Source organism: Lolium rigidum, chromosome 7, assembly GCF_022539505.1.
Source record: "Lolium rigidum isolate FL_2022 chromosome 7, APGP_CSIRO_Lrig_0.1, whole genome shotgun sequence".
NCBI lineage: Eukaryota > Viridiplantae > Streptophyta > Magnoliopsida > Poales > Poaceae > Lolium > Lolium rigidum.
Genome location: NC_061514.1, coordinates 84,676,974 through 84,697,256, shown reverse-complemented (window position 1 = coordinate 84,697,256; position 20,283 = coordinate 84,676,974). Strand labels below are relative to the sequence as shown.

The window sequence follows — 20,283 nt, the reverse complement described above, 5'->3', positions numbered from 1 at the left end:
AATTCCTTTGTTTGCTCATACCAATGGATCAATCAGTAGGGGTGTCCTTGCTCATGTCCATGGCTACACCTATCTATGGCTCCTTTCTAGAAGAAACACTAAAAAGACTACAATGAGCTTCACTAATTATGTCAACCACACAAATGAAATACAATTTGCCTGAAAACTTGCTCTCTTGAGTTACCCCACTTCACTTCCCTTCATCTCATTGTATATTACTGTATTGCACTTTACTTGTCTTGCATTTTAGGTTTTGCATTTTAGTTTCAGCACTTCTAGTTTCTAGCAAAAACCTCTACACACATACCATATCTCCTAGCTTGGAAGGCCATATAATGGGTTATAGGGTTTTAGAGAATATATAGTTTACCTTCAGCTCCTCGTGGGTTCGATACTCGAATACTTATCGAATTATACTGCAGTGATCCCTGCACTTGGGGGTTATCAGGTGTCGGTGCTGCCAACGTTGGCGGGCTGGCGCTAGTCGTGGAGATATGGCTCCACAGGCGTTGCAGTACAACCGCGCATACCACCAGTGGGACTTCTGGTGCACCTTCCTCTCCTACGAGCATGAGGCGCGGCAGGTATCCTTGGAGGTGCGGAGCTTCCATCTCGGTGAGGACTACAACGTACTTGCGGTGGCCACTGATGACGACGATGAGGCTCTTGCTGCAGAGGAAGTGGTCAAGTAGGAGGTGCATGTGCGGCTAGACTACAACGAGGACCCCACCTTTTCCCTTGCTATCAAGCACTACTGGAAAATCTTCCATTCCCGTGTGGCCGAACCTTTGCCGTGGCCAAGAAGCACGGAACATGGCAAAGACATCCTTTGCCATGCACACTTAAGCTCATGGCAAAGATTTCAGACACGGCAAAATACAAGGAAACACACGGCAAAGAAGCAGATACAACAAAATCCTAGAAAAACGCAGTGCAACGAACAAACACACGGCAAAGAGTGGCGCCATGTGTCATTTCTAGCCGCAATTGACGGAGCTGTTATGGCGGCACGCCTTTGTCGTGTGTCATCTAACGGACACACGGCAAAGATATTAGGGCCAAGTCGCCGCCATTTTTTCGCGGGCGCCATTTCTTCCCGCCTAAAGTTCTGCGGATGGGAGGAATTTCCCGCGTTTCCTTTGCCTTGTGCCTAGGTACAAACACACGGCAAAGGACCTTCTTTGTCGTGTCTTCTACCAAAACGCACGACAAAAGACCTTCTTTGCCGTGCGTTTTCAGCTGGCACACGGCAAAGGATTGTACGCCTTTACTTCATTTATGGTCAGAAATGACAAGATTTTTAATGATAAAAGTTCTTCTCTTATGCAGGTCATCTACGGGTGTATGCTTTTGCTTCATTTATGGTCGTCGTTTCAACGCTTGGAAGACCGTGACCCATTACGGAGGTGTGTGCACGGTTGGAGGATACGGCCAAGAATCGTAGTATTACCTAACATGGGAGGCTGCATAATCGCAGGCTTCCACCTCCTATGCCTTAGTTGATTGGCTAGTCTTTTTATATATGTTCTTTTGTAACGTTTTTGTGTCGTTCGTGCTATTCTTGAATAGCTGTGTGCATCTTAGCTATGCAGAGACCGGATGTAATGTTTAAAACTTTTATACAATAAAATATCATTTATGTTAAAGCTACTTTTAGTCTCGGTTTGGACGGGCTGAAACACAGCAAACGTTTGGAGTAACGTAAGTCTCACCAGTCACTGACAAAGGTTGAGTTTAATAATGCTTTGTTGCCTGTTTACGATGGAGCTGTTTTTTAGCGACCACTGAATATATACTGTTAGTTTGAAAAGATACGGATCCCCGTCCTCTTTTGTATACATTCAAGTCAAATACTGCACAGCTAGCATTTGATACTCTGTCCGGTGAGAGACAGCTCCTCCTTACTCGATCTGTAATCTAAATAAAATGAACATCGGCCAAGCCTATATATATGATATGAAGGGAGCAAAGTAGTTGACGAAAGCACTAATAGTACTGCATTACTACTAGCTATCCAGCCCCATGGATCCGTCGGTGGACAGCGTAGAAGCTAGGTGGTGTGCGGTAACCGGCGGACGGGGATTCATGGCGAGGCATATGGTGCTGGCGCTGCTCCGTTCAGGACGATGGCGCGTGCGGATCATGGACCTCCGCGCCGACGCTGCCCTGACACCGGACGAGGATGATGGGCTCCTTGGTGCCGCCCTCCGCGACGGTCGTGCCGTCTACATCTCCGCCAACGTCTGCGAACTAGCCCAGCTTACGAAAGGTATTCTTATCTTGTCATCCATGCATTCCATGAAGAAGGTAGCCTTATTCCATCGGCCTTTTCAGAATCACATTGCCAAAAGTACCTCACCCGCTGGATTTCCGTCAAAATCCGTACCTAAATAGGCCGACCTGACCTCGCTATAGATCCACATAAAATAAGCTCGTGGCAGTTAGCTTCCCAGGTCATCCACACCGGCGCAGATTCCGCGTACTCCCACCCTCCATCGATGGCTTCTCTATGTATCCACACCTTAATACATATATAGTACTCGTGCTGCCCTAGGTAATTGTCGCAGGATAGATAAATCTGGAATTCTGGATACATATTAGGCTTTTCACAACCAATTCCCTTTATGACGTTCCACCGTCTGGGCGGTAACACAGTATAAACATAGACGCTCACATATACGCGTATACACTCACGTCAATGAACGCACACACGCATACCCTACCCCTATTAGCACTTTCGAGAGACTACGTCCAAGAAACTTCATTCGACGGATCTTAAGATTAACGAAAGTCACCATAGGCGCCTCGCTGTCAACAGGAAAGTCGCCTCCCACCGAAGAATATTCCGCCTTTAATGAGACAACAAAGTGTCAAAACTGGGGTCTGAACTCTGGTGGCTGGGGGTGGCACTGTCCTCCTAACAACCCAACTACATGTTGGTTCACGTGTGGGCGGTTAGATCTGGTCCTTGCGAAACGCTACTTCTATCTGTTTATTTTGTCATTTTCTATTGGATTCATTCCTCCCTTTTTTCGTCTGGAGGTTCACTGGGTGGGGATGTAACCGGCGGAGTGCGATTGGCGGGCGAGTAGCACGTGCACCGTAGAGGACGTACAAGTTCGGGAACTCGTGGAGAACCGACCAACCGGGAACTCGTCGACCGCATCGGACGGAAGGCCGGCGCCCCCGGCTGAAGTTCTCTAGGCGGCGGAGCAGCACCGCGCCGTTGGCCGGTGGAGACACAGGCCTAGCAGTGGATGCGAGCGAGATGGCAGAGTTGCGAGCTTGTGGAGAGTCATCCACATTCTGGACGACTAGGAACGCATCGAGGACATCCGCGTGGAGACGGTGCAGGAAGGCGACATGGCGGCAGTGTCGGTTGTAGGGAGAGGAGGCTGGGCGGGAGGTTGAGGAAGGAGGCGGTGCTCGACTGTGAACAAGCTACGTGGGGGAGATCGAGTGGGCGCCATCGCTAGCTTGTCCTACTGCGGGAGGACACATAGATGACAGGGTAGGGAGGACCCAATTACTTTTTTTAGAAGGAGGCAGAGTGTAGATGTAAAACGCGAGGGACCCAGATGGACCTGGGGTACTTGCAGTTGGGCCGTCGGGAGTTGGTCTTTTTTCAGTTCCCTTTCTGGTGTTTTTGTTTTGTTTATTGGATATTTTTATTATGTAGTTGTATGTATTTAATATCCAACTTTTTGAACTAGCTTTTTCTACAATTCCTTTTTTTCGGGCTAATGGTTTTTTATGAGAGAAATAACGGGTGGAAAAAACCACTTGCAACTCAAATAAACTACCACTTTCATCTCAATTCTCAAATGAAAAAATTAGCTTTTGATTCGGTAACTTTTAGCATTTACCGTTGATAAATAACGGGACCAAGGGTAGATAACTTGTGAGCTAAAAAAATCACAAAATATTCAAAATAAAATTAGATTTCAATTTAGTAACTTTTCGGATTTACCATTGATAAACAGCGGGACAAATGGTAGATAACTCGTGAGCTAAAAATATCACAAAATATTCTAAATAAAATTAGCTTTCGGTTCGGTAACTTTTCACATTTACCGTTGGTAAATAACGGGACAAAGGGTATATAACATGTGAGCTAAAAAAAAGTCTCAATATATTCTAAATAAAATTAGCTTTAGATTCGGTAAGTTTTCACATTTACTATTGATAAATGACGGGACAATGGGTAGATAACTTGTGACCTAAAATAGTTATGAGATATTCTAAATAAAATTAACTTTTTGGGGTCGGTAACTTTTTATTTTTACCATCTATAGATAACGGGTAGAGGATTGATAACTTGTACGCTAAGTGCGATTAGAATATTCAAAAGTAAATGAATTTTTTTGTATCAGTAACTTTTCGCATTTATCGTTGATAAATAACGAGCAAAGTGTTAATAACTTTTGAGCTGAAAAAATTGCCAAAATATTCTAAATAAAATTAGCTTAACTTTTCACATTTATTATTGATAAATAATGATTGATAACTTCTTTGTTAAAAAGAGTCACCCAAAATATTTTATTTAAATTAGCTTTTCGATTTGACAACTTCTAATATTTTATCGTTGATATATAACGGGCAGAGGGTTGAAAACATATAAGCTATGTAAAAATAAATCAAATTTCCGCGCTACTAAATTTATCAGCTAGAAAATAAAACCATAGCAGTGACCAAAAAGGCGGGCATGGAACTTTGATGGTTCACCGGTTTGTCTAGTTCACTTATTGGGGTTTTTTAGTTTAGAATAAATTCACCTTTTACTTATACGGTGTTTGATTATAATATAAAAATGGTGCATCCTCATCTTAGATCCGGAACACTTCTAATCGAGTTGGTAGTCTCCACCTACCTTGCGCGTGCGGGGCTGAAGGTCGTGGGATCGATTCCCAAGAGGAGCAATTTAATTTTGCTGCGCCTCGGCTTTGCATCCCTCGCGTGGAGTCATAGGAAAAATCAATTGATAGGCCAATCCCATATAAACATGTACTCCCTCCATATCGATTTACAAGGAAATTACGTATTTCGAGAAAACACTTTAACTATTAATTTGATCAACAAAATATAAAATATACTACCTCCATTCCAAAGCTTAAGGCTTTTGCTTTTGAAAAGTCAAATCATGTAAAGTTTGACTAAACTTTTAGAACACTCTGTTAACAAATATAATATTTTGTAGATACCATATGAAAATAAATTTATTGTATATTTAATGATATTAATTTTACATGTTAATAATTTTTGGTAAAAACTTAGTCAAACTTGACATATTTTGACTTTCTAAAAATAATATAAGCCTTAAGCTTTGGGATAGAGGTAGTATATAAAAAAATTATAATACTGGAAATATTTTTTGAATAAGAATCCAATGGTAATAACTTTTGTGACATATATTTTATATTTTATTAACCATATTTGTAGTATTTTTTTTCTCGAAATACGTAATTATCCTGTAAACCGGTATGGAGAGAGTACACAAAATCATTAAATGTAGATACAACTCTTAAGATACAATGCATTGAAATTTTTGTATCTTACTATATACCACTACCTAGGATAACGTGCTAAGATACAATATATGCATTGTGAAAGGCCTTAGTGTATATTTTACCTAAATGTTATGAAGACTATTTAAGACCGGAGGGGGAGTACTCCCTCCGGCTCGGTTTAACAGGCACACACGTAATTTAAGACAAAATTTGATCATTAATTTAATCAATAAAATAGAAATTATATGTCTACAAAATCTATACAGCTAAATTTGTATTTAAAATAGGTTTCCAATGATATAACTTTTTTTTACATATATTCCATATTTTATTGATCAAAATAATGGTCAAACCAATTTTTTGAACAATGTGTGCGCGTGTTAAACCGAAGCGGATGAAGTACTTAAGATTACGTATTAAAGTCCTAAACCAATACTACCTCTGTTAGGTATTATAAGTCCGACGTGTATTTTTAGGTTGTGAATTTAACCAACATAACGTGAATTATACAATAAAAATATTATGTCATTAGAATGTAGAACATCTAAACTTTTGAATGATATTTGTTTTGTAATATATATCTTTTATTACGTTAGTTAAATTTACAACCTAGGGATACATGTGGGCCTTCTAATCACTAACGGATAGAGCACAGGACATGAGTACAACTACTCCCTCCAATCCATATTACTTGCAACTAATATAGATGTATCTACACATATTTTAATCCTACCTAGTGGCAAATAATATGAATTGGATGGAGTAGTTAAGAATGTATACTACATTATGAGATAAAAGTTAGTATTAGATGCATGGCCAATTGTTTATTAAAAATTACCAAGTGTTCACATGCTATATATTTGAGATGTTTCTTCGGCTATTCTTTTCTGTGTGCCAATTAGCTAGTCTTATGCACTGCAGCTTTCGAAGGGGTAGATACTGTTTTCCACACTGCTGCGGCAGATCATAACAACAACAACTTTCCGCTCCATTACAATGTCAACGTACAGGGTTAGTAACATTATCTTAACTTCACCTTGCTTTACATGTCTATAAATATTCTCATGAACACATATTTTTTCTTCATTTGAGCACAGGGACAAAGAATATCATCCAAGCTTGTCACACATGCTTGGTTAAAACTCTGATATACACGAGTTCGAGTGGAGTTGTATTTGATGGAGTTCATGGCCTCTTCAATGTAGATGAATCGGCACCATACCCAGAGAAGGTTGGCACACATATTTAGTCATTTTTTTTCATCGAATGAAATAATATGGATGTGTGTGTATACACCTATGCAGAGACCAAGGGCTATGCTTCTTTTAGGCAGTTACTGCCTTGTTATTGCCTCCAGATAGTAGTACTCCCTCTAGATCAGTTTAACATGGTTTAAGATAAAGTTTGATCACTTTCTATAATTCCATTGAAGGGACCACATGAACCTACCATATATTTTTTATTAACTAATTCTATATTAAGCTTCTAATTAGTATAACTGGTGCTGCACCGGACTTATGTTTGCTTGTATAGTAACCATATTTTGAAAAAAAATGTATTGCATCTTAGTTTTAGTCAAAAGCAAATTTCGTATAGTTTGACCAAATGTAGAAATTTTTATAAACATGTGCAACATCAAGTACATATAATTTGAAAGTGTTTCATTGTTTCTTTTTATCAAATATGAATCTAATGACCTACTCTTGTTCATGGCACATCGGGGAGTACTTTTTATGACACATAAGTCACATTTTATTGGTAAAATTAATGCCAAAGTTAGACTCAATACAGAGTAAATAGTCAGAGGGATTATGATACGTTGTACGGACGTTCTTATTGAAACTGATGATCTGTCACGTTTGATGACAAGTGGAGAACTTGAGATTCTTAACTATTCTTGTTTCATAGGTGCATTGTGGAAGGATAGTTGAGATGCTGCCGCGAGACAGACAGCTTCAATTTTTTTCTTAGTTGTTGGGCTGATATGTTCGACCAGAATTCCTGGCTTTTGATTTGCATTGTCAAAAATTATAATAATATATGGTTTGTGGCCAGATGGGGTCCTTCTCCTATTAAAAAGACAATTTACCTCAGAACCACGCAATCATATATGTGGAATTAGTTAATTCGTTCTAGAGCTGACCATGATTGTTTTCTTACTGTCAGTTCCACGAAGCATACACGCAAACGAAGGCGGAAGCAGAACAGCTGGTGATGAAGGCCAATGACATAAATGAGTTGCGCACTTGCTGTATACGTCCTGGAAGCATTTGTGGTCCCGGTGACGGTATAATACCAACATTAGTTTGTTACGGAGGAATGAGGGTAAGTACACATATATTGCGCATAATAATACCACTGGAAACATAGTTCAAGCAAGAATATCTCTTGTTCTTTATAATTTCTAGCCACTTGATTAATTTTTTGATATATGTAATTAATGGTTTGGACACAGACGGAAGTTTAGTTGCATAATGCTGCAAACCATAATGTAGTTGTATGATTAATTTTGTGGCAAAAAATCCCGCACGTAATGAGGTAGGAAGTCATTCTCCTGAGTGCCAATATTCGGGGTCCATATCTGTACCGGAGGTGTTCATAATATGGTTGCGAAAGTCAAAATAGTGGCCTATTATATCTCAAGAGGACTCACTAAGTTTTGCTTGAACCGGTGATATCCAACAATAGCTCCCTATGTTCCCCTAAGCGCTATATTTATGGTTTAGCGCTAGGTGTTAACAGGCCTTTTTTTTTGGCTATTCCAATATACAAGACATTGTCCGACAATAACGAGGATCATGCCTCGCATCCACACAGTCCGTGTGAGTGACACAACCGGAAGGCAAAACTCACATGAGTCAAGAGCTCACGCTATCCCAACCAGGCATGTAGTTCTTTCGTCCAAGTCTCTAACCATGAAATTATGTTGTTTGTGATCCTAGTTCATAGATAGATCTTAGTTCATTTAGCAATTCACCGTCGACACTGTTATATTGATACAATGGCTTCATGATTACCATGGTCATGTACCTAATTAGGGTCATTTTCATGCTTATAGCAAAACCGCTAAATGAGAATTGATACGGCCATGGCTGCGGAACCACACTGGTCATATCCTCTTAAAACATTGGGTTGGACCTTACATTCAGACTCATTGGGTAGTAGGCATGAACTTTTTTAGACTAGCACAGTAGCATGGTTCACCGTGACATCCACTAGTTAGTCCACATGTGAGACAGCACCGTTGCAAAAATCTAGTTTATTGTCTCGATGAGCTGCGCGACTTGTATGATGGTTACTTCATCATTTGAGATCGTATTCAAGAAGTTACTTGTAAGCACTCAAGGAAAAATAATGTACCTAAAATTCTAAAAATGGCAAAAAGTAAATGCAACATTCGTCGTATATTACAGGAGGAATCTCAAGGATATCATATGGTTAAACTCAAAGAAAAGATAAGTATGATACATACTCATTAGCTTGATTGTGGGGTGCTTTAAACGATGTTCTAGCTAGACTCGAGGCCTCGTGCAAGCATCTAAGCACACATAAACTACCTCTTGGTTGGCCTGTTGGGGGGTAAGCAGTCTAGAAAATGCGCCCCGAAGATAGCTACCAACCCTAAGTTTACAAGCAGCCATGATGTCAATTCATTCTATATATGTATTATAGAACAACTAACCTAGATACAACAATTTAGAAACTAATAAACATAGAAGAATTTTGTGGTGCCTAGTTTGAAGTAGATGACCTAATGTTCATTGTTGCAGATTATTTTGGGTGATGGCAAAACTGATGATGATTTTGTATATGTTGAGAATGTGGTGCATGGTCATTTATGTGCCGAGAAAACTCTTTCTACCGAGGAGGGTGCAACGCAATGTGGAGGCAAAGTATGTATTTATTGTTACCCTGCAAACTGATTAATGTTATATCTAAATTAACATATTTACTTGTGGTGTAGGCTTACTTTATAACAAATATGGAGCCAATGAAATCATGGAAGTTCATAGATATGTTAATGGAAGACCTTGGATACAAAAGGTGATATTACTTATTCTCTTGTATGCATTAGGGTTTCAAATTATTAGTTCACATTGTTATCTTCTTAGCATTATAATTCATAATCTAGGAACTTTAATATGGTAGAACATGTTTGTCTCATAGTTATCCCTTCAATATATGAATGTAGATGGTTGAAGCAATATTAAGTCATTATATATTGTGATTATGGTACCATATAAATTTAAAATATATTTAGAAAGACTAGCTCAACTAATAGTTCCTCGTCCTAACAATGTATGATAAAGTATGTATTGTATTTTGTTTTACGGATTATTTTTGTAAACAGAAGGTATAAATGCCCAACTATAAACTAATAGAACATAGTACATGTATAATTATTTTTAAGTAACTAATCGGGTGACCTGCGCATTTGCCCGACCAGCTTTGTAAGTGTAGTTATATTTATATTCCCAGTGACTACGACCAAAAGTTTAACTCATTCACATCCCCCTATGCATGTTATCTCATTCATTGAAAAACACTTTCCCATTGAAGTTTTTGATAGTTTCATTGTTCTGCTCCGGATCCCTCGGTCTCATCATATACATTTTTAAATGGTATGACTCACGATGCTTCACACATAATCATGTTAATCTAATTTTCTGTCTTAATTAGCCATTCATGGTGATATACAAATTAGGATATATTCTTTGTTAATAGCGAAACATTTCCTTTCTCACTCCGTCCATAGTTTGTTTTTTAGTACTAGGATAAAAACTAAGAAAACGGTGATTGCCATGTCATGCCTTGGAATGATTCGAAGCAAAATCATCTAGCTCTAATCGCCTTTATTAAGAATTAATGAAGATGATATAATTTCTGGTGAAAATTCATTGAGAATTCTACCTCTTTTACTCGCGTCGTTATTTGTACTTTATCAAACCATTATATTTCTATCTAATTCTTCATTGACTGTCTTATGCTCTTTAGTTCCATTTTTTGGCACCTGGAAATACGATTTTCTTCATATCTATATAAGTTATTGTAACTATCGTATTAGAATGGTCAAATATTAAAATAAAGCAATGTTTCTTATTTATTGTATTTCTAGATTATTTTATCGTTCCTTTATTTGTGAGCATTGCCGAATTTACTTTAACATCATTGATTACGCTCTTTAAAACATGATAGAGTAGGTACTCCCTTCGTCCTAGTTCTCAAGTCACATTTTTTGAATATCTTTCTCCAAGACATAAGGCTGGTCATAGTGGGGAGTAACTTAGACTAGTAACATATACCATGTTACTAGTCTAGGTTACTACCTTCATAGTGGGTAGTAACTTATATGTGGTGTCATGCATTATATCATTTATTATGTTGTAGACTCATCTTACCTTGAGGTGTGTGATGTTATGGTAACATAGCTAGTTACCACCTCACTCTTTTTCTTCATTTATTCGCATGCCATGTCACCAAACTGCCTTGAGATGTGTGATGTTACTAGCTATGTTACTCCCACTATGAGCAGTCTAAGTTAGTTGGGTCTAGTTTCTCTCCCCCTCTAATTAAATTCTTACGGAAAAATCGTCTAGATTTAAAGCTATTAATTGCCAGGATACCAAGAAAAGGAAATACTCCCCTTATTTTGATATGCATGCACCAGTTCATGCATGCAACAAAGTTAATTGCCCCTTTCCCTCCCTCATGCATGCGCGGTTACTCTCCCTCTCTTTAATTTTCTAAGGCTGATCATAGTGCATAGTATCATATACTAGTATCATACATATGATATTTATCTATGATACTATCTCTATAGTGGTATTTTATAGAGTAGTATCATAAACTTTTAAATTTATTATTTTGTAGAATCACAATGTACATCTATGTACAAGATCAATTTGGCATTTACTTTTCTCGTAACGTGCGTTATGATACAGTATCCACATATGTTACTCTAATCCTATCTCTCATCTTTAATTAGATGCCACATCATCATTTTTGTGGGTCTAGTATGCATGATACTAGCTACTCCGTATGATACTAGCACTATGGCTAGCCTAAGTGCTATTTACTCCCACATTAAATAGAATTATGTCTAGAAAGTGAGGGTTATGGGATAAATAGTTTTTGGGATTGTGCCTTGAAAACTAGGATGGAGGGAGTAGATCTTTTATCTCTCTAACATAGGTCCATTTGCTCTCGTTATCTGGACCATGCAAATTGTCCCAAGATCTGTGTCAGACTCAGTAATGTGTGGCATACGAGTGACAGTAAATGCGCTATACTGAGTCGGTATTTAGAACGGCGTAGGCCGTGGGTCCTACGACAGTATGTTGTCCGTGACAACGGGTGGGCGGTAGGTGAGAGAATGCGACAGAGGCCGTAACGCCGTGTCGTGTTTGGAACACACGACGGATTAAACGAGCCTGGACTCAAACAAACACTACAAGATTATTCTGAACAGAAACCACCATAGCCTAGTCGACTCGAACGTACATTTCCTAGTCAATCGACTTTTATGTGATTTGGTGGTTGGCTCCAGGCTGAACAAGTACTAGCGCCAACCTGAGGAGATTGGCCATGACGAGATCTTGCTGTTTGGCAAGCGTGTCCAGGCGACCCCTTCTTCCGGCGGTGCTCCGGCAATGGCATTGGGAGTCTGGGACAGTGGCAACTCCATTACCAGCAAGGATGCCTGAATATCCCTCCCACCACTCAAAAGGCTCTCTGCAGTCTCTCCCTGCTCGTCCATCTCTTACCCGTGGCGACCACAGAAAAATCCCCACAAAACCTCTCCTTGCTCTCTTTCTCCTTGACGGGAAAAAATCTCAGACGAAGAATGGATGGATCCCTTTTCCGCTGCTGTCCTATACCGGCGACGGCGAGGCGCTCGAGATCGGTGCCTGGGGGTTTGTTACGATCGAGCACCCGCCCGTTCCTCTGGGCCGTGCTCGTCGGCGTCATTGCCGGCGACAGTGGCAGCGCAGAAGAAGGTTGGATCATGCGCGCCTGGCCTCGTCGTCGTGCACCCTGCCCTCTTTGGCATCACGCAGGAGTAGGTGTTGCGGCACCGCGTCACAGGGGCCTTCCTTCGTCTGGAGGCGATCTTGCAGCAATGGTCTTTTATTTTTAGGGGATCTTGCAGCAATGGTGTGCGCGATTTGTAGGACCAGGTGCAATGTGGACATGTGGTGGGCATCTGGCCTATTTAATTGCCACGTTCGGCCCAACGTGTAAGCCTGCTGGGTTGTCCGAAACTGGTCCGGGTGTCTAGCGAGTCAGTCCAGATCGTTCACCATCCGTTTGGGCTGGCGCACTCGAGTTAGTAACTGCGCCCTGGCAGTGGGCCGCGACACTGTTTATTATTTAGGCAGCAGCTGCAAATACACAAGGGAATACACTACAGAACACCAATCTTACGTTATTGCTCGGTCTAGATAGGAACATCCGGACCTGGGAGCCATTTTGAATAACCCTAATTAACAAAGGAGTAGTTAGATTCAGAGAGATATATAAATGTTAGTGTGCCTGCATAACATAGTCGTGGGCTCATTGATGTACTCCCTCTATTTTTATTTACTTTGCGTTCTAGGATAGTTAAAGTAAAACTTTGCAAAATTCGACCATGAATATAGCCAAAAATATTGATATCGATAATATAAAATAGATATAATATGTAAACATATTTTATAAGGATTCTAATAAAATAGGTATAATTTTATAAATATTGATATATTTTTGTAAATATTTAGTCAAAATTCATATAGATTGATTTAGATAAAACCTAGAATGTGAAGTAATTGTGAATAGAGGAAGTAATAAATTTCTTTATTGAGGCATGGTCCAGTACAACCCCTCTCCCAAACTCAGATTAGGCTCTTGGATTACTTCTAAGACCATATCAAAACACGCTATACCCATGTATACTATACCCATATATCGCGGAGAGAGTTGTCATGATCTCATGGCCATCGCTCATGTTTTCTGGTGATCGTGGTTAGTCGCTGCTAGGATCTCATCTCTCACCGTCAGCCAGTTAATCCATTGTTGAGGCCAACCGTTCCTCCTGGGTCCTCGTAATTGACACTAAACATATGCATTCTTAATGCGACGAACTGTACGGCCACACACATCACAGTTGTGCCGCCATCTTGCCTGCATGCCGCCGCCACCCCACTGGCACGCACCTTGGTGGCCTTTGTAGACCTGCATCGCCTCACATTGCCTCATGGTCGGCAAGCACGACCTTGTCATGCCTCATGCCCGCTAGCCACGACCGTGGCGCCCGGAAAATTCACCGCCGATGAGCCGACAACATCGTATATACATACGAACTCCTACCTAGACATAGTCTACATATGCGTGCAAATAAGTTAAGCCATACATTTTTTGTACAGTGCTACATATACCTGTTTAGTTTTTTAAATACCATTATACCCTTAATTATAAAGGGGTAGCAAGCGATCTCAGCCATATTACTGTTTGACTTATCTGAGTTCGAGGGGAGGAGCAAACACCTTTTTTACATGTCATAAAAAGTTGGGGGAAGAACTTTCTATGCACTTGGATTTTAGCATATTCCCATAGGTTATTAGATGATTCAACGTTTCATTTCTAGTTTCAATTTCCTACATATATATAATTGCTATGATATAGATGTTATTTGTTTTTTTTCATATTTATATCCACTCTAGAGTTGGTATAAACATAGTTGCTTTTTTGTTACCCCCTTTCCTTGTCTGTTGTTGGGAAAGGATTTATAAATGTTTGGTTGTTGCTCGTCAACTTGTTCTTCTATCCATGAAACAATATATTGGTTGTGTATGATTGCCTCCAAATTTTAGCCGCTCCATTTGTGTGTTTGTGTTTAGTCAATCAAGACCACTGGTTCTCTTCTCCTTTAATAGTATAATATAATGAATTGATTGATTAGTATGATTATCCGCTGTTATATATATTTATTGTACAGAAGTATTGGGCTGTAGGCGAAGAAAGTTTATTGTGTAGACACGATTTCATAATGATAATAATTTATTTCTTATAGCCGAGAAATATTGAATCATATATGATATACTAACTTATGATAGTTTGTTTGCAGACGATTTACATTAAGAATACCTGTGTATCTTGTGATGCCAATAGCATGTTTGGTAGACTGGAGCTACGATAAGATATTCTCTCGCTTTGGAATGCGTAAACCTGGCCTTATAACATCTTCAATCGTGAAGTATGTCACGCTCAATAGAACATTTAACTGCCACAACGCTGTGGAACAACTTGGTTACAAACCAGTAGTGTCACTCCAGGTTGCTACTTCGCCACGTTTTTTTAGTTACGCACTTAGTATTTTAGTATTTCTTCGATTTTGCTGACATTTTTTGTGAACTCTGTTGTCAGGAAGGAATAAAGATCACTACTGAATTCTATAAGCAGTTCAGGGCGTGACATATGCAATTATGTTTAAAAGAGCGCCAAATTCCACCAAGATAAATCTTGAGACATATAAAGTGTGATTGTGACAAAGGACATATATTTGTAATTCTAAACTTAGTACCGTTATATGATGAAAAAATTCGTATTGGTATAAATAAGAGAAGCCAAAATGTTCAAGCAAAGAGGTTGTCCACGTCTTCCAAAAAGTAGTGGTATTTCCATGACATCCTCGGGAGAACACGTGGAGCCATCTGGATGTTGTCGTTGTCTCTTAGGTCCGGTCCTAACGCCGTACAGGTCACGAGATCCCCTCCCTCCCCCTACATCCATGAGGAGGGTTCAACTCTCCACATATGCATTTTAGAGACGGCCATAGACGGAGTCTCGTGGGTTTTATTCCGGGCAAGTTGATATTTCTGTAGGTAGGGTGTGGCCACAATCTGATGAGCTAACAACATGAGGCACACATAGATTACTAGATGGTCCATGCGCGCTCTGCCGCGCCGACCTCCGATGTTGCAATTAGATTCCATGCGCTGCGAAGGAAAGTTGGCGATGCTGCCAACGTCGACCCTTACTGCTGCCAACACCGGCTGTTGGTGCTCCAAGGGTCTGCTGCCGCGCGCCGCTTACTGCAAAGGGAGGCCACCACCTCTCCTGCCAACGGTGACCTCCGCTGACCAACGCCGGGCTTCAGTGCTTCAAGGGTCTAGCTCCAAGGCCGCTTGCTGCAAAGGAAGATCTCTTATGCTACTAATGGTGACTGGCGATGCTGCCAATGCTGATCATCGGTGCTGCCAAGGTCCAGCGCCGCTGCCACCGCCGACCTTCGTTAGTGCCCTAGTCGACCACATTGCTGCAACCTCACACCTGGCAGCCGCCGGCCGAGCTGCTGCAAACGCACGACCGCTATTGCTGCAAGATAGGGGCTGATGCAACTCAGCAGCCGCTGTGGTTTTCTCAAGATGGAGGGCGGGTGTTGCGCTGGGCGGCGGTGTGGATGGAGAGTTTTCCTCGGTAGCGACGGTCACAACTGTGTGGGATTTTTTTTTTTTTTTGAGATGGAACTGTGCGGGATTGGGACTGCTTCGAGCCATTGGGTAGGAACCGTGCGGAACACATATGCCAACAGTTCCAACACTGACATCTAGATTTAGATAAATCTAAGACATCCATTTATGGATGGAGAGAGTATTTCAATTAATCTCCTGAACGTGAGTGTGTAAACGACATGGAGAAATGACACTCTTGAGAATCCCACCTTCTTGAATGAGAGCCAAGGCGCTCCTTGCCTTTGCATATTTAAAGAAAGCTAGGAAGTCAAGTGCATCCCTTGCAATGGCTTGGTCCTTTTCGGTAATGCTCAATGCTTAAGATATATTTTCCTGCAACAAAGCATATAATTATGCTTGGACTTGCACACAGATTTTCATCCATGCAAACTAAATAATATTCTTCCATTCTTGCTTTACTGTTATATGCAAATGCCCCCTGACAAAAAGCTTAGGCATACCTCGCCCAGGCCGGGTTTCGCGCCAGGCCTAGAAAAGCCCAAGGTGCAGACATTGAGCCTGAGCCTAGGATGATTTTTTCGTAGTAACCAAGCCCGAGCCCAGGCCAAAAGTTCAAACTGCATTTTGTGCTTCGTACATTGTGGCCGGATCAAGTTGACTGAACTTGATCCGGTCACAAGCTAGAAGCATCAGAGGAAACAACATCGAATCGAACAAATCTAGCAACTGCATGCGCAGAAATAATGAACGGCCTCCCATGTGGAAACAAACACACACATATCCAATACATGCCCATCATGTGGGTCCAGAAATCCATATCCAAACACAGACATACTATAGAACTTTCATATCTAATCAGTTTGAATATTCACATACGCCTATACAGTATGGGCGTGTACTACTTCAGAGATCCAATCAATTGGACATATGCTGAATATGTAGAATCGAGCGCAAGGAACAAATTCCAGATTTGCTATATGTAAGACAGAATCTGCACTCCAGCATGCCATGGCAAAGATTGCAGTTGCACGATGCATTAATGAACGAAGAAAGTCATCCAAGATGCAGCTTTGTGTGAAGACTCCACGCACGGGAAGCTTGCTTCTTGGTGGCCTCAAGAATAGGCCATGTCGCAAAGGCCCACAAAAGTCTGGATTATCTGATGCCCTATAGTCAGCTCCAAAGCATCTTACTGTCTGCAAACATGGATCCAGTGCATCAATGGGGCATGTTAATCCTATTAATCTTTGGTCAAATCATCGTTGGAATTGTTAGCGCTACATATATTTCTGTTGTAACATCCTTGTCACGTGTGGAGATATGTTAGTTTAGTTTGATAAGTATCCTTGTAACCGATCTGATCTGTTGTATAAAGATCAGATCGTTCCCTAGCTTCTCTCACACGTGAACAACAACCATGTACCTATCTTGCCGTTGTCGGCCTATATAAACACGAACCCGAGCCCGAGACAAAGGGCATCGATTCCACCCAAATCTAACAAGGTATCTTCACATGGTATCGAGCCACTCTTCCACAAAACCAATCTATGAGCCTTCCATCCTCATCCATCGCCATGGCCAATCCTCTCGCCAAGCCGGGGAACGGCCGAGAAGCTCACGAGGGACAACTTCCTCCTGTGGGAGACACAAGCTCTCCCGGCGATCCGTGGTGCTCGCCTGATGGGGTACCTAGATGGAACCACCAAAGCACCGCCGGCCACCCTCTCCGTCGACAAGGATGGCGAGAAGAGCGAGGTGGCCAACCCCGCCTACGAGGCGTGGATGCGGACGGACAGAACGTCCTTTCCTACCTGGTGAATTCTCTGTCCAGGGAGATCATGCTGTCCGTGATCGGCATGAAGACATCGTCTGCTGTATGGACTGCAATAAGGTCCATGTTCGCCACCCAGTCGAGGACCCGCATCGCCAACCTCCGGGTCAAACTCGCCAACACCAAGAAGGAAGGGAAAACCACCTCCCAATACTTCGCCCAGATGAAGGCGATTGCTGATGAGCTGGCAGCTGCGGGGCGGAGGATAGAGGAGGACGAGCTGGTTGAGTATCTGCTCGCCGGTCTCGATGATCCCTATAATCCGCTCTTCGCAGCCATTGGAGCCAACCCCGACATCAAGCTAACCGTGGGAGAGCTGTACTCCCAGGTGACCTCCTACGACAATCACATGGAGATGCTCGGTGTCCCCACTCACGGTGGCTCTGCCAACGCTGCCGCGCGAGGACGCGGTGGACCACGCCGGGGTGGCCAAGGAGCGCCCCGTGGACGTGGTGGAGGAGGCCGTGGCTATGGCCGTGGTCGAGGCCGCCAGCAAGGAGGCGGCAATGGTGGACGCCGCGGTGGCGGCGGCGGACGTCATCAAGGCAGCGGCGGCGGCAACGACCGCGAACTCATCGTCTGCCAAATCTGCGGCAAGGCAGGCCATCCTGCCTGGAAGTGTTGGCACCGCTACTCTGATGATGAAGAAGAAGATCGAGGAGAAGGGTGTCAACGCCGCCTACGGTATCGACACCAACTGGTACTCAGACACCGGCGCCACCGACCACATCACTGGGGAGCTTGATAAGCTCACCATGAAGGAGAAGTACAACGGCCACGACAAGATACAAGCGGCCAATGGAACAGGTATGAACATCAGCCATGTTGGTCATGCATTCGTTGATTCCCCATCCAAAAAATTCCATCTATACAATGTTCTTCATGTTCCATGTGCCTCAAAAAATCTTGTTTCTGTCCATCGCTTTACTTTGGATAACGGTGTCTTTGTTGAATTTCACCCGTGGTTCTTCTATGTCAAGGGTCGGGTCACGAAGAAAATTCTGTTTAAAGGCCGATGCATCCGAGGTCTCTACCCGTTGGTATCATCATCATCAAGCACGAATAAACAAGCTCTTAGCGCCACCAAGCCTTCGGCTACTAGGTGGCATGATCGTTTAGGACATCCTTCGTTCAAAGTCGTTCAAAAGATTCTTAGGAAATATGATCTTCCTTTTTCTAGCAATTCTAGCATTGAGTCGGTTTGTGATTCATGTCAAAGAGCAAAAAGTCATCAACTACCTTACACAAGGTCCACTAGTGTGTCAACCTCCCTCTAGAACTTGTATTCTCGGATGTTTGGGGACCCGCACCATCCTCTCGTAGGTCGGTTTTCATACTATGTAAGCTTTATAGATGACTTTAGTAAATTTTCATGGATATTTCTTCTCAAGAAAAAATCTGAAGTATTTCAGTGTTTTCAAGAATTTCCGAATCTTGTTGAACGTCAATTTGGTAAAAAGATCATTGCCATACAAACCGATGGGGGCGGTGAATATGAAAAACTAACTCCCTTCTTTCAAAGCATCGGCATTTCTCATCATCTCTCATGCCCTCATGCCCACCAACAAAATGGCTCCGCAGAACGGAAACATCGCCACATTGTAGAAGTTGGGCTTGCTCTTCTTGCCAATGCATCCATGCCATTAAAATTTTGGGATGAAGCTTTTTCTACCGCCACTCATCTCATTAATATGCTCCCCTCCAAAGTCATCAACTATGAAACACCTATGGAACGTCTACTCCACCAAAAACCCGACTATGCATCTCTTCGTGTCTTTGGGTGTGCCTCGCCGGCCAAACCTTAGACCCTATAACCAACGCAAATTAGCCTTTCGATCTAAGCAATGCGTATTCCTTGGTTATAGTAATATGCACAAAGGTGTGAAGTGCTTAGACGTCGCCTCTGGCCGAGTGTATATCTCCCGAGACGTTGTGTTTGATGAAACAGTTTTCCCATTCTCCAAACTTCATCCCAACGCCGGAGCTCTCCTTCGCCAAGCCATTCTTCTACTTCCGGAATCTCTTCGAATTCATCGGAACAACTTCCCGGGGAGCAACAATGTACTGATCTAACACCCGATGTTTCACCTTTTGTTCCCATAGTGTCTCTGCGAGTGAACCAGCAAGATGCAGGAGCAAATTTGGAGCAGAACGGGTCAGATTCGAGCTCAAACGGTGCAAATAGTGATCTGGGGCAAAACGACAACTCAGGAACAGATCCCGATGATGATTCGTCTGCGATCTCCGAAGATTCCGCCCCGGGATCGGCTCCTGCGTCGGGATCTGCGCGTCAGACAGGCAATCTGCCTCGACCCCACGCGGGCGAACCCACGTCGTCCACGTCGACGCCTCCCCGCGGTGACCCAAACGGCGCCTCCCGTCCGTGTCTACACGCGTCGCGCCCCGGCTCCACCGCCCGGGCTCACGCGACCCACGCCGACATCCGGTCGACCAACCGGCACCGTTTCACGCGCGAGCGGGCCAATCGGTGGCT

General features: G+C 42.3%; 1 protein-coding gene across 1 annotated transcript; it reads left to right on the top strand.

The window, feature by feature from the left end:
* Positions 1–494: 494 nt before the first annotated feature.
* Positions 495–14,957, top strand: LOC124671610 (3beta-hydroxysteroid-dehydrogenase/decarboxylase-like). Its single transcript, XM_047207966.1, has 9 exons — positions 495–683; positions 2,011–2,269; positions 6,429–6,518; positions 6,605–6,738; positions 7,674–7,832; positions 9,278–9,400; positions 9,472–9,551; positions 14,611–14,818; positions 14,910–14,957. The coding sequence occupies exons 1-9, from the start codon at positions 495–497 to the stop codon at positions 14,955–14,957; spliced, it is 1,290 nt and encodes a 429-aa protein (XP_047063922.1).
* Positions 14,958–20,283: the final 5,326 nt, after the last annotated feature.